This window comes from Podarcis gaigeae (genome assembly GCF_964106915.1).
Source record: "Podarcis gaigeae genome assembly, chromosome: 6".
Classification (NCBI taxonomy): Eukaryota; Metazoa; Chordata; class Lepidosauria; order Squamata; family Lacertidae; genus Podarcis; species Podarcis gaigeae.
The window spans coordinates 64,680,737-64,695,569 of NC_139682.1; the positions used below are offsets into that span (position 1 = coordinate 64,680,737).

General features: G+C 42.7%; 2 protein-coding genes across 14 annotated transcripts in view; one reads left to right on the plus strand and one right to left on the minus strand.

The window, feature by feature from the left end:
• The window catches only part of LRRIQ3 (leucine rich repeats and IQ motif containing 3), a 48,584-nt gene extending 43,202 nt beyond the window's left edge, over positions 1-5,382 (minus strand). For 4 of the 12 annotated variants that reach the window (XR_014565326.1, XM_083743057.1, XM_083743060.1 and 1 more), the window contains exon 1: positions 706-830. The gene's annotated coding sequence lies outside the window, so the exon portion shown is untranslated. Of the gene's footprint in view, positions 1-705; positions 875-1,940; positions 1,980-5,273 lie in introns of those variants that run through there. The other 8 variants (XR_014565325.1, XM_083743064.1, XM_083743062.1 and 5 more) reach the window with 6 other exon arrangements.
• Positions 927-12,699, plus strand: FPGT (fucose-1-phosphate guanylyltransferase). 2 transcript variants are annotated; one of them, XM_083743084.1, is made up of 4 exons: positions 927-1,084; positions 5,197-5,364; positions 7,121-7,213; positions 10,246-12,699. In XM_083743084.1, exons 1-4 carry the CDS (start codon positions 1,051-1,053, stop codon positions 11,694-11,696), a joined length of 1,746 nt encoding a protein of 581 aa, XP_083599210.1. In that variant the 5' UTR covers positions 927-1,050; the 3' UTR covers positions 11,697-12,699. The 2 variants fall into 2 exon arrangements, with proteins under 2 accessions (XP_083599210.1, XP_083599209.1); XM_083743083.1 differs by lacking the exon at positions 927-1,084 and adding an exon at positions 2,250-2,382.
• Positions 12,700-14,833: the final 2,134 nt, after the last annotated feature.

Below are 14,833 nucleotides of genomic sequence, written 5' to 3' on the forward strand. Positions count from 1 at the left end.
AGGAGAATGCCACCTCTTTCTTTTCTTAGTCAAGCTAGTGGATGAGTGAGAGCCTTTCTGAGTGTCCTGTGGGTCTCTCTTGCCAGAGGGCAATAGGCAGTTACCCACGGAAGGGAGATAAGAGGCTGTGACATTGCATTAATATTACAATCATGTGCACCATCGCACAGAAGTACAGTTCTTAGCATAAGGAACAATCTTTTGGAAATTTGGATAAAGAAAAGCATTGATCTGGATCATGTACAACATCAAGCCAGGCTTGGGCATAGCAAGCCTCATGATTACATGCTCCCCTATTCTTCTCCCTCTCAGTTTTATTTATTTAGCACACAAATCCACACCTCACATTTTTTTCATTCAATTCCCAGGCCAGCTTACGAAATTCGAAAACACAACATTACAAACTAAAAACATACCCTAAACATAAAATACACCAGCCAACAGATCAAATCAAATTAAGAGGCCTGAAAGTAAAAATAAAGTAAAATAAAGAAGTATTTGCCTGGCACCAAAATGACATCAAAATATGTGCCGGGAGAATCTCCCCACTGAAAGCATTCCAGAATCTCTTTTCCCCATCTGGCCAATTAGCTACTTCAACTTCCATGCAAACCATAGTTCGTTGTTAAATTAGAACTAGCAGACTATGGGTTGCACTCGGCTACAGACCAGAACGGTAATGAATCTGAAATGTGATTTCCACACCTAGCTTGGATGTAATGGCAGACTATGAGACCAACTTGCATCAAACCATTGCACTGTATTACACCTGTACCAAGCCCATATGGGCTTCCAGATGTGCTGTCCTGCCCTGTTCCTCAGACCAAGCCTCTTGCCTGGCTTCTTCTTCCCACCTGACTGCTTCTCCCTTCAGCACCCAACTGTCACCTTCTTCCAGCATTCCAGGCCACCCGCTCTTCCCTTGAGATCACTGGGAAGGGCTGTTATCTCAGTGGCAGGGCATGTTCTTTGCCTGCAAAAGATATCCCCGATGCCTTGGTGGATTTGTTCTTCTTATCTTTCACATGCATTAATATTAGGACTATATGCATGCCAATCCCTGTTCCAGAGGGAGAAAAAGCAGGTGGGCAAGGATGTATGAGGTGGCTGCTTCTTCCACGACCGACCCTCTATACTGCACAGCCCGGAAAGAGAGAGACGTTGTGTTCCGTAGGTCAGGGGTGGACAGATTGTGGTATTTATTTGAGGGGTGTTTGGGGTTTATTTAAATTAGAACCACAAGGTCCAACCAAAGCTGGTAGTAAAATAATGACTGATTGGGTGAGGGTAATAATAATAATAATAATAATAATAATAATAATAATAATAATAATGTAGAGTGGTTCTTGATCTAGAGACTAGACTTCTGTTGATGCAGCCTAGAATAGCATTATTTTCTTTTGCTGCAGCATCACATTGTTGACTCATATTGTGGTCTACTAAGACTCCTAGATCCTGTTAACATATACAGCTGGTGAACCAAGTGTCCCCCATCTTATATTGGTGCAGCTAGTTATTCCTACCTAAGCGTAATACTTAATAATAAATAAGTATTATTTATACCCCACCCATCTGGCTGGGTTTTCCCAGTTTGACGCTGGTTGGCTTCCAGCACATATTAAAGCATTTAATTAATTAGTGTTTGGATTTCTAATTCATTTCAATGAGTCTAGTCTGAGTAGGACTAGTATCCGAGGCAACCGTGTGTGTGTGTGTCTTTCCCAAAGGTGTCTTTCCAGGCTATAAAGCGAGGCAGGAAACAGTTAAGCGGGGAGATGTGGAAAGGTGGGAGGGGGCACACACACACAGAGAGAGAGAGAGAGAGGAGGAGGAGGAGGAGGAGGAGGAAGAAGAAGAAGAAGAAGAAAGAGTCGCCTTGTTAGTTTGTTCGCAGCTTCAAAAACACAGTCCATTACTTAAGAAAAGAAACCCATGAATACCTGAGTGTCGGTGTGTAAGAGATACAGGGTGCGTGCTGGTGGGACGGCTCGGCTGGCTTTTGCCTCTCGCCTGCCTGTACCCCCTTGCAGGCAGAATGAAAGGAGCACCCACCGATCCCACTTCCTGCTCTCCCCTTCCCGCCTGGCTCCTTCCCGTCCTCTCCCCTGCCTGCCTGCCTCTCCAGCTGGGATGGCGGGGCAAGGGCACCGCGCGCATCCCGCTGGGCAGCCTTCGCGGGGATGTGCGCGCCTCCTGGTCGCCGAAGCAACGGGCTGCTTTGGTGAGGCCAGCCCCGTCGAGCAGGAGGCGGGTCTGCTGCCCAAGCCCGGAAGCAGCGAGACGGGGAAGAAGGCGCTGCCGCGATGCAGGCTGCAGGAGAGGCGGAAGTTTTGCTGCGAGCAGCCACTCGGGAGAGGCTGGAGAAGTTCGCGCAGCTGAGAGGTGGAAGGGCTGGGTTGGGGGACTCACTGCGCCCCGGAGGCGCTCAGGGCGCAGACCTTGGGGCCGGCTCCTCCCCTGGCGAGCAGCCTTCTCGCGAGTGACTGCGAAGGCCTCCCCTCCCGCAGTATCCCCAGCGTGCAAAGGAAGGACGGGCTCAGCCGGGAGGGCCAGGGCTGGGCCGCTCTCTGGTCTGCATGTGTAACGGTGCTGCTGGGCAGGTCCAAATGCAATGGAGCATGCTCAGCTGCAACCCCCTGCCTTTTCATTGCCCGCCTTGGCAGAAAATGCGCTCCGCACCCAGGTCCCCATTCTGAGGGAAGAGAGTCCGGGACAACAGAGGGGAAATGTGTTGTTGTTGTTGTTTCCACCCAGGCTAGACTGAAACTTGCGCAGGAAAATAATGTCCTGCAGCTCTTGCTTCATAGCTGACACACCCGTAGAACCTGCTCAGTCTCTCCCATTGCAGACCCTGCCAGCCTGGCAAAAAGAGACCCATTGATACCGGAAGTTAGGTGATCCCGTTACAGGGAGAAACTATAAAAGTGAGAACGTGGATGGTTTTGATACCTGCCATCTCGCTTTAAAGGCAGCCAGCTTGCTACCCATCTCTTCCACCTGACGCTCATTTCATTGAGACTGCAGTTGTTTCATTCTCCAAAACAAGGCTTCAGTTCTTTAAAGAAAAATACCTTGCACACAAAATCCTCTTACCAAAATAGGTATTTTGAAGACTGTACATGCAGTTCAAATGTTTTTAGCGGCACAATGGAATGCATGTTTATACAGAAGTCCTAGCTCATTCCATGAGCTTACTCCTGGGTAAATGTGCATAGGATTTCTGCCTAGTTGTGTCACTCTAGTTGCGTGCCATGCAACAGAGGAATGTGGAATGGCAGAGGTAATGCCTTCTTCCTTTCCGAGTGAGACAGAGCACAGACGATTAGTGAGAGGTATAGTGACTTGATAATTGAGGTCTCCAGGATTTTCTTTCTATTTAGCAGTGTGAGGCAGGGATGACATTGGAGTATGTTCTCATCCATGTCTTAATGGGGACATATTTTGACAATAATTCTACAGAATCCACAAACTGTTTTATCTGAGCCACACACCATAGCTCTCTCTATTTTGATGCCTCATAAGTGAAAATGGTTTTTCTGAGTGTATTTTCCTATAACATTGTGTTGAGTAAGTGCATCAATCTGCAGAGACTATGCAGGAATGTGATGCTTTAATATTGGTAAAGCAAGCACGTCAACGTATGGCCAGTAGTTGGAGAGAGACTAGGGAACCCATGAAAATTGTTTTTAGCTTCCGAAAGAAAGTGTGTGGTATAGGTGCAATAATTGAACTAGCTAGAAATCTCACATAGGAATTACTAAATAGTTGTAATTTGAAGGCAAGCACCAGATTTGATGGGGTACTGTTTTCGACAGGTTGGTCATCAAAGGAATAGAAATAGTTCCTTGCCAGAGAGAAGCAGTCCTGTATCTTAGCTGCCGCATGTGCTTATTCTTTGTTTTTAATCTTCTGGCATTTACAGCACAAGGGAGGAGTCAACACTCAAACCACAAATTCTCCTTGCTTGTCCCCTGATAAATACCAAGTTGTTTTGAAAACAAAAAACAAAACAAAACAAAAATAGTTAGCTAGGAGAGGACAAACCAGCTCTTTCCCTCAGGCAAGGAGCTATGCCTAGTCCTTTGAGTCACCAGGGCTCTTTCTTATTCTTGGGAAGACCAGGGAAGACAAAGGATGAAGTGTGTCAAAATTTTAAGTGACTCTAGTTTTCCTTGCCTTTGGGAATAGTTGTGGAAGGGACCCCTTTAGGTTGTTAAGCAAACAAAAAATTGAGCCTGGTGTTTAGGTTTCCTTCTTTTCTCTTATATTGATAGATGCTGTTAGGTAGGCAACTGCCCCCATTCTCCTTCTTCAAATTTCTCTTCACAAATCCCTGATATGTTATTGTTTTCCAAAACTAATTAGTGAATGGTTGATTTTAATCACTCACATTTTCTTTGCAGAATAAACTTCAGCAATTGTATTTATCAGATCTGTGCAGACATTTAAAAATAAAAATAAAATATTTTTCCTCCCTGCCACACCCAGTTTAATGCACAAAGTAATAACTACTCTGACTAAGCCACATACTGTACTTTCACAGAGCCAGGAGCATTGTAACAAAAGAACCACTCTTGTCCTGGGCATTGTAATATCACCTGATTCTGTATGCAGAGTTACTGACTTGTAGTACCAAAAAGCATAGATCATAGAATTGCAGAATTGGAAGGGTCCCTGAGGATCATCTAGTCCAACCCCCGGCAATATAGGAATATGTAGCCATCCCATATGGGGATTGAACCTGCAGTCTCAGCACCACACTCTAACCAACTGAGCTATCCAGATTACAGATGAAGCTATGTTGGTTCGTAAACCTTCAAAATCCACAGTCAGATAATGCCCCCTGCTACCACTGGTTCTGGGGCTCTTCCAATTCCTCTGAGCCAATTTCTGTGGGTGGTGTTAGGAGAAGAGGCGGGAAAGCCCATTGCGCAAGAAGAAACCCTTGGGTAACTCCTAGCCCAATAGCTTTATTAGGACCTGGAGCGAGTCTCAAGAGCCAGGTAAAGAAGCCTGGGGGGAACACATTTGTGCGCGCACCCCGGCAGGTGTGAGATTCTCCATCCCTGGTTTAGCTAGAAAGGTAAGAAATGGGAGCCAAGCCTCAGAGTCTATTAGAGAGAGGATCGTTTTAAAGCGCTTCAGTGCTCTTGGCAATTGTAGCTCCTGTAATAAAATGTTCTTATCTTCAAACAGGTAAAACGGTCCAGTCTGGAACATTTTGGGATATTGTTGTAATAACAGCAGTTGACAAGAAACAAGAAATAGCTTACCAGCAACAATTATCCCAAAAGCTGAAAAGAAAGGAACTCCCGCTCGGTGTTCATTACCATGTTTTCGTGGATCCTCCTGGACCAAAAATTGGTGGGTTCTGATCGCATTTCCTGGGAATGTGACAACATGACAGATAAGTTCTTTGTAGCAAAGTTAAAAGCATAACCCTAGCTCAAATAAGCACTATCATTTTCTTCCATTAAAACTCATAGGACATAACCTTGCTTAAGTTTAATAACAATAATTTGATCTTGTACCTCGCCCCCACATAAGAGCCCAGCATGGCTCAACAGTATATTTTGCTTAACTTTGGCAGGCTCGTGCCTCAAGTTTGGAAGGCTAACTTTCCAGTCATCTGGTGAGCAGAAACCAAGCCAGTTTGTGATTTAAATATTCAGCATAATTTGATTAATTTTCAGACAGATAAAAAGGTTCTCCTTCGGGTGCATATTATGACAGCTGTATCTCTTTCACTGAAAGATTTCCAGAATGCCATTAGAAGCTGAATTATATTAATTAAACCTCCAAAAATATGTTCAAATACTATTATTAAGCTTCTTTTGATTCAAGTGTGCAACTCCCATCTGTATTAATGAGACGGATGTTCTTTTGGACGACATGACAGTTGAATAGATTCATTAAGGTCTATCCTAGTTTAGGTATTATCATCTGTGCGTTCTCATGTATTATGGTGTCTAAGACGCCAAGGCTATTTCTACAGGTAGAAACTGAACAAAGGGTTGGAGTACTTAGCTAGCAACCCAGCTAGCAATCAGTGTTGCATTTAATTCCACCTTATGAAATAAGAACCCACACCTATCTTACTCTGGGCCAGAGGCAGTATGGTTCTCAATAGCTGTTGCTAGGAACTGCAGGAAGAGACAGTGCTCTTGTGGTCAAGTTCTGCTTGCAGGCTTCTCATAGGCAGTTCTTTGGCCACCACAAGAACAAGGTGCTGGACTAAATATGCTATTGATGTGATCCAGCAGGCTTTTCTCCTGTATTAGCAAATGTGTCCTATATATGTTTTATACTATTCAACCAAGCCTGATTTTCGCATTAACATAGAGAGGTCACAGTCCACTGAGTCACTTTGCAGCCAACCAAGATTTCATTATGGGTAACTCTAGAAGGTTAAAGAGCCCAGGCTTACAGGGAGTCCAGATTTTAGTCATAATAAAAGTTGTGTCTGTTTGAGAAGTATGTTAATGGTCATTTTAGTCTTGGATAAATATTACAGCATCAGGTATACCTTCAAACTGATTCTGAAACCAATCTGTGAAGTTAAATATTCTATCCAGTCAGTCATCAACTTTTTTGTCCTATTCATTGGGCTTGACAACTTTGAGGTAAATTTTCAATATAAAATGTTCATTACCCAAGTCACTATGAAGTAAAAAAAAAAAATCAACATAAATGTGTTGCATTTATGTCAGTGAGGTATAAATAAAAATAGACTAATTGTGTATTAGCGAAAGCAGTCTTGAAGCAGAAACCTGTTGTTTGCTTCTTTATATGTACATATATTCATTTTATCACATTTATTGTATCCCACTCTTTCTTCAAATTGCTCAGGACAGTTCATGGGAACTCTTATTTTGTCTTTACTGTAACTCTGTGAGGTAAGTTAGACAGAGAGATGGTGAACTAGTCCAACATCACCCAGTGAGCTTTAAGGGGATTTGAACTGACATAAATTTCAAAAGAAAGATATTTCTCTCCATCCTATTATGTGAGCCCAGTTAAGTGATCTCATACTAGAAGTGAGCGAACTGAATACTCAAGGCATATTGATTGCCTCCTCTTGTTATTTCTAAATTGAAGTATGTGTTGAAATGTTTTGTAGGAAACGGTGGATCAACGCTTCATGTCCTTCAGTGCTTAGAAGAACGTTATGGTGATAAATGGGATTCTTTTACCGTCATATTAATTCATTCTGGTAATCTGTTCCTTTAAATTACACTTCTCTTGCATTATGTAGGGTGTTTTTCTTCCCTGAAGAAAAGATAGCAGTGAAGATGAATAGGGGTTTTCCCCACTACAAAATTAAACTCAAATTGGATTGGCTTATTTAGGTCAAATCATCTGAATCATCATCCGATGCAAATACCTTAAGCAGGAAAAGAGAAGGAATATATAAAAGCCAATGCCAGCATCCAATAAAATCTCACTCCCCTATCACTCCCCTAAAGTTGGAGAGGGCAGGATGTAACTTCCTTATGGTACATAGCACTGGATTCAGAAATCCAGTGCAATCCTGTGTGTGGTGAGTTTTCAGTGCACCAGAAAGTAATAACCACATTGTTAGACTGTCCATTAACATGTTATGGGTTGTATGCTTAATAGTATGCACTTGGTTATGGGATTATCTTCTATCTGGGCATAGAGAGAAACATGCACGTTGTCAATTATTTTCTCAATATACTGTTAGTTTGGATGTCATACTATAACTTGTTTTCAACCATAGGTTGATTGTGAATGTGCCTCCTGCCCTCCATGCAGCTTTGCCACCTCAATGGATGCAGCACACAGCACAAACACGCCACTATATGGTTTGTGTTGTGTGAACCCAAATGGTGGCTTTTGTTTCAGTTTGTTTTAGCCAACCAATCAGAATTAAGTCAATGTTTGTGGAAGTCCTTATTTTAAAAGTGGCAAGCTTTAACGTTCTCCAGAACTCTTCATCAGGCAAAATGTTCTGCAAAAAGTAGTTTGGGGGCAGTGTACGAAAATTAGGCTGAATGTTGTAGTCATTAGGTCAGCTTGTAGACCCTGTCCCAAGATGGAGATTGCAAGCTAAAGAAGGCCCTCCTGGTTGCTATAGATACCAGGTCACACATATAAGAGTCTGCTATAAAGAAGCAATGGCTACTCCCCATTTTTGAGAAAAGAAAAGTCTAGTTCAGGCTTCCTCAACTCGACCCTCCAGATGTTTTGAGACTACAGTTCCCATCATCCCTGACCACTTTGTCCTGCTAGCTAGGGATCATGGGAGTTGTAGGCCAAAAACATCTGGAGGGTCGAGGTTAAGGAAGCTTGATCTAGTTCATACATCACATCTAAGATTGGAGAGCCAGTTGCTTTCATACAGTATAAGGTGAATATGTCAGTCATAATTTAAATAGCAATTTCAGCTTTCATTTCCCTGTTTAATAAAACATGTTTTGTAAATGTTGTAACCTGGTCTGAGCCTTTGGGGGAATATAAAATTATATATCTAAATAAATAAATTCCCCCTGCATTGCATGGCTTTCTGCTTCAGATTTAATGAATTCTCTAATGGTTGTTCTTAACAAGCAATTGTGTTTTTGTTGTGGAGGTGGGTATGATTAACAAAACCCTGGCAAACTGGGAATATCCCCTCACTCACACAGTTTAGTACATTCTGCAAGAAGAGGCAGTTGGTCCCTCTTAACTGACATTCTTAACTGAACATAACGGAGCATCCAGTGAAGGGAGGGGCTGATTCCAGAGCAAAACACACAAGCCCTGCCCACCAGATACCCAGCACTCTACTATTCAAATTACCGTAAATTTCGCTCCATAACACGCAGATTTTTCCTCCTAGAAAGTAAGGGGAAATGTCTGTGCGTGTTACAGATGGCGGGGGAATCTGCTGCAGTTGTGAGCAGTCCGTGGCTTGCTTTGAAACAGCAAAGCAGGTGTAAGCGGCTCCTGTCAGCAAGCCGAGCTAGGGAGGACGGAGAGAAGCAGAGTGGGCTTGGCTGCTTTAAAACAACCCTGTCCTCTATGTTCCTCTCTCCTCCCCACTGATCTGCTAAGTAGCAGCGAAGCTTTTCAGCCAGCCTAGCCGGGAGGAGGGAGAGAAGCAGAGCGGGGTTGGCTGCTTTAAAACAACCCCGTACTTTCTGTCCCTGCCTGCAGTTTTTTGCTGTCCGATTTTGGATTAGCCACTGTAGGGGCTGTGTGTGTGTGTGCTTGAGCTATCGTTCTCCTCCTCCTGCTTCCCCTGCGCTCTCCCTTCGACTTTAGAATTGACACTGTGTGTCTGTGTGTGAGAGAGAGGGCTCCTTCTCCTCCTCCTGCTTCCCGTTCACTCTCCCTGCGCTGTCCCTCCGACTTTAGAATTGACACTCTGTGTGTGTCAGGGCTTCTTCTCCTTCTCTTGCTTCCCGTTCACTCCCCCAGCGCCCTGCGACTTTAGGGCCAGTTCCCTCTCTGCGTGTGTGTGTGTTTTGACCTCACTGCGCTTGTTGGGGGAGAGTGTTGGTCGCAATTTTTCTTGATTTGTCTCAGAGTGGTTACTATCATGGTTTCCTTGCCGGGGAGGAGGGAGAGACGCAGAGCCTGCTTCTTCTAAAGGAGCAAAGCCGGAGAGGAGCCTCTTCTGCATTATCAGCAGCATCCTTCTCCATACCCCCCACGCGTGCTCCTTGTCCCTTGAGTTCTTTTCCTTCCCTCCCCACTTAAAACGTGGTTACAAAGCACGGATCCACATGGATCCTCAGGATTTTTGCACTAGGTCACCCCAAATTCACCATCAGATCACATAGCATATCCATGGCTACAGCCTGCACCAAAAAACACACGCACCCACTGTTTCATGGGGCCGCAATGGCGCAAAAACGTGGTTACAAAGCATGGATCCACATGGATCCTCAGGATTTTTGCATTGGGCTACCCCAAACTTACCGTCAGATCACATGTCTGTGGCCACAGCATGAACCACAAAAATCATATATCCACTGTTTCGTTTAGAATATTTTTTTCTTGTTTTCCTCCTCTAAAAACTATGTGCGTGTTATGGTCAGGTGCGTGTTATAGAGCGAAAAATACGGTAGGCCCCAGTGTTTTTCTTAAAAGTTTTCACAGGACTACACCATCAATCATACAAAAAAATGGTTAGGTAAAATGTTATATAACTTATGAAATCCTTTAAATTCTGTGTATCTGCACGAACACCTGTGTGCATATTGTAAAAGTTACTCTTTTATTTATTTACTTTTTAAGGTGGCTACAGTCAACGTTTACCAAATGCGAGCGCTCTGGGGAAAATCTTCACAGCTTTGCCTTTTGGGGACCCGGTTTATCAAATGCTGGATTTAAAATTGGCTATGTACATTGATTTCCCCCTCCATATGAATCCAGGCATCCTGATTACTTGTGCCGACGATATTGAACTTTATAGTACTGGAGCAACAGAATTCATAAGGTTTGATCAGCCCGGGTTTACTGCATTAGCCCATCCTTCCAGTTTGACCATTGGTACGACTCACGGTGTGTTTGTGTTGGAGCCAGCATCACTTTTGACAGAAAAGGGACAGCTCGAATACAGATCTTGCCACCATTTCCTGCATAAGCCTAGCATTGCAAGGATGCGTCAGTCTGGAGCAGTGTGTGAAAGAGGTCATTGTCCAGCATCTTCTCCTGGAGGACAGGGAAACTCCAATGTCATTTCTGAGTGCGTGTACACAGATAGCTTATTTTACATTGATCACACCACTGCAAAACTACTTCTGGCCTTTTATAAACAGACGGGCGTGTTGTGCTGTGAAATAGATGCCTATGGCGACTTTCTCCAGGCATTAGGGCCCGGAGCAACACCAAATTATGCAAGAAACATGGAAAACGTCACAAAAGAAGAGTCGGGCCTAGTGGAAATAAGGGAGAAAATATTTGAACTTCTAAAAGGATTGCCACTCAATGTTGTACTCTTAAATAACTCCAAATTCTATCACATTGGGACGACTTGCGAATATTTGTTTCATTTCACGTCTGATAGGAAGTTGAAATCAGAAATGGGGTTGATGCCAAATGTTTTTAGCATCTGTCCAGACAGCGTGGAGGACACTGGGAAATCGGCATGTATCATTCACAGTATACTCGGTCCAAGGTGTTCTGTTTCACCTGGCTCAGTAGTTGAATATTCTTGGCTGGGACCAGAGGTTTCAGTGGGAACAAACAGCATCATCAGCGGCTGTTATATTGACACAAAAGCAGACATACCTCCAAACACTTTCATAGCTACGCTAAGCGTGAGGATTGATGGAGAAGTAATGTATGTGAGCATGGCGTTTGGTACAGAAGACAACTTGAAAAAGAAAGTGACAGATTTGGCAGATACTCACTTAATCAATTTTTGGGGAATCAGCCTTGAACAGTGCTTAGAGCTCTGGGGCCTGAGAATTTCGGACGAGCTCTTTTCTGGTGATGAGACCTGTCGAGGGTTATGGACAGCTCGGCTTTTCCCTATTTGCTCCACTTTAAGCGATTCACTGAAAGTGTCTTTAGGGATTCTAAACTCTGCGCAGAACACGTTGCCTTTTAAATTGAATGGTTTTAAGCTCTTGTCTGTTGAGGAAATGCTTCGCCATAAAGATGTAGAAGACATGTTGAGGTTCAGGCATCAGCTCTATGAAGAAATCAGTCTGCAGAAACTGAAAAGGGAATCTGATTTGTGAAAAGTGTATGGAAGTGTTAACATTTCCCCCCGTTCTTTAATTTGAAGAGGATTGATTGCTTTCAAGCTTGCGGAAACCCAGGAGCTAGCAGCACACGCACTTTTCCTCCCGTCTGTCTTTCATTGAAGTAGAAATAATGAAACTGCATTAACAGTGTTATTGTAGCATAACATTAATAATGCAAAAAAATGCAGATAAACTATTCTTTTGATGAAAAAATTAATGAAATATTTCACATCTATAAAAACACAAAGAGGCAAATAGCTGTCCATTATTATTATTATGTTTTTGGGTTTTTATTAATTCAAGTGGGGAACAGAACTTATTAATTAGAAGTTTTAAGTGGTTTTCAATCAAACTTTTTCAAAGAAGGATGTTACCTCTTGCAACACTTTACCTTTTCTCAGGCTGGTTTGTTTTAAGTGGAGAAAACAATTGTGCGTTTGATCATGTCTGTATAATCTTCATCCCTTTTGCTTGCATTTATTTTTGTTTCAGATTTGCCGTGGCCAATGACTAGCGCAATAAAGTTATTTGGATTGGATTGGAGAATCTTCATTGAGCAAACACTGAGACATCAGAATAACAGTTGGTGTGCATGTTCACAGTACCATTCCACATTTTGTGTGCGAACTCTTAACACTACCATCCCTATTTTTCAAATATATGTGGCTGTGGCTTCATTATTATCTTTTAGGCACAAGCTGTGCATTACAGTCCTAAGCAAGTTTACTTAGAAGTAAGCTCCACTGAGTTCTGTAGGATTTACACATTTCCATTGTTCAGGATTACAGACTGATCCACTAAAGTATTTGGCTTTAATTATGGTTGGCTTTTAATATATTATGTTTATATGCTGCCTTTTTATTTCTGTCTTTTATGTTCTTGGTTAGTTTTTTTGTTTTGTTACGATTTTAAAACATCTTTGTAAACTGCCTTGAACATCTATCTGATGCGAAAGAAGGATATGAATAAAAAAAAATGAAATTTCTCCATAACCAAAGGAAAGTTATGTGGGATTTGGCGTGGTTTTGTCTGTGCAGCTTTCTTCTATTGAACTTTCCTACAAGTGAATTCTGAAAAAAGCGCAGTCACAAAGGCTAAGCAGCGACTTCTTACATTGTGACCTTAGCCAACTAGTAGATTATTTACATGCTCAAAATACTACAAGTGAGTATTCTCGGGTCGCAATCAAACATCTTTACATAGAAGTAAGTCCTGGATTTTATATCCAGGTGAGTGAGTTTTGGATGCTTTGTGTACAGATTTTGGGAACCACTGGCTTAGTTAATTGTCTGCAACCATTTTTAAGGAAACTGTTGCCAGTACTTCTGCCTTTTCACTCTCATTCAGCTGCTTGAATGTAGTCCCCTGTGAATAATCAGGGATGTTGCCAATCAGCTGTTGAGGGAAAGGCTAAATCCAGCCTCCTTCTGGAAAAGCCAGTTGGCACTATTTGCCAGTTTTCTGGCTGGAGTTTTGCACAGCCAGTCCATACAACTGGATTAGGCTTAGAATCACACATGCAGCACCTGTCTGCATATGCAGTTCCTCATCAGGTACATATGCTTCCTAGCTGGATGGGGGTCATTTGCTTGTAAGACTTTCCTTTTGGCTACTTTTTCAGGCTAAAAGAGAAGCAATTTAGTTATAGATGCACACATATGCTTTACCTTGGTAGATCTAACAATGAGACTCATAAACCAAATCCCTTTTCCATTATTACAAAATTTCTGTTTCTTGTAATCATCCAAAGCTTTTTTCATTCCAGCCGTCTTTCATGCAAATACTCATTCAGCAGCTTTAACTACAAGATTGACACATGCTTTATAGAACCGGAATATTAAATACAGCATTTGGATTCAAGGAATTCAAACTATTTCATCCTTTTTGTATTACTGTATCAGGAAAATAAGTGTTTACTATGCATAACAAGTAAATGTCTGATAGAAATAGTAGACGTACGAAGCGCATGCAATTCAAGTAAAAAATTTAATGTAACCTTTTCATATACAGTTTTTGCAAGTACTATACCCCGATCTCTGCCCTGCACCTTTCAGTTTTGGAAGTAATTGCATCAGAAAGCAAATTTTGCATCCTTCCAGGTATTGTGTGGGGCAGGGGTAGTGGGAGAGGGAAAGAGAGATCATTGTTTTCTGCTGGACCTTCAAAGCTTTTCACCTGCATGATTCAGTTTGATTTGTGGAAAGCTGCAAATATGTGAATGTTGGAATAGGAATAGGCTGGCTCGGGTACTGGAAAACTGTAGGTCGTATGAGCTTGTGTCCAGAATAATCTGGGGCCATTTTAGTGTAATTTGCAATATTTCATGTCCACTCTAGATTAAATTCTATCCTATCAGGAGCGCCCCTTTTCTGCTGGCTAACTGATTGGTACCAACACAAAAACACTTCATCCAGCTTAAGTGCACTATGAAGCAGAATAGCGTGTGAGTGGTATATAGTGGTACCTCAGGTTAAGAACTTAATTCGTTCTGGAGGTCTGTTCTTAACCTGAAACTGTTCTTAACCTGAAGCACCACTTCAGCTAATGGGGCCTCCTGCTGCCGCCATGCCGCCGGAGCACGATTTCTGTTCTCATCCTGAAGCAAAGTTATTAACCGGAGATACTATTTCTGGGTTAGCAGAGTCTGTAACCTGAAGCGTATGTAACCCAAGGTACCACTATAATGGAGAAAGGCAATATGTCATCACCATGTGGTGTGGTTCTGGCACTTCAGGGTATGGGCATGGGCATTTACAGGCAATCTACAGTGCTATGGTTACATTGGGGGAAAAATATGCTAGTCATCAGCTGGAAATCCCCAGTACTCCATCAGAGAGTATCACGTCCCATGTCTCTGCTGCAAGATTCGTGGTCTCCTATCTGCCAGGAATGCATGAACAATGAAGACCATTTCTATCCCACATAGCAAAACAAAAAGAAAAAACCACCATCCCTTCATTTTTCCTATGTATTATCAGCAAAGACAGGCTCACCCCCAACCAAAAAACCCCCCTATGGATCGTATGGAACTCCCTTCTAACCTGCACGTTCATTCTTGTGATGAAAATCCCTTTTTTGTGCTTGCTCACATGTGCGTGAAGGGAGAGAGCCAGCTTTTCCTTTCTGCTATC

Bases quoted from the DNA above. Each gene is read 5' to 3' on its own strand.
- FPGT (XM_083743083.1), top strand. From the start codon at position 2,304: ATGCAGGCTGCAGGAGAGGCGGAAGTTTTGCTGCGAGCAGCCACTCGG. The intron at 2,383-5,196 runs GTGGAAGGGCTG...ATCTTCAAACAG, and splicing joins GAAGTTCGCGCAGCTGAGAG to GTAAAACGGTCCAGTCTGGA. The intron at 7,214-10,245 runs GTAATCTGTTCC...TTACTTTTTAAG, and splicing joins CGTCATATTAATTCATTCTG to GTGGCTACAGTCAACGTTTA.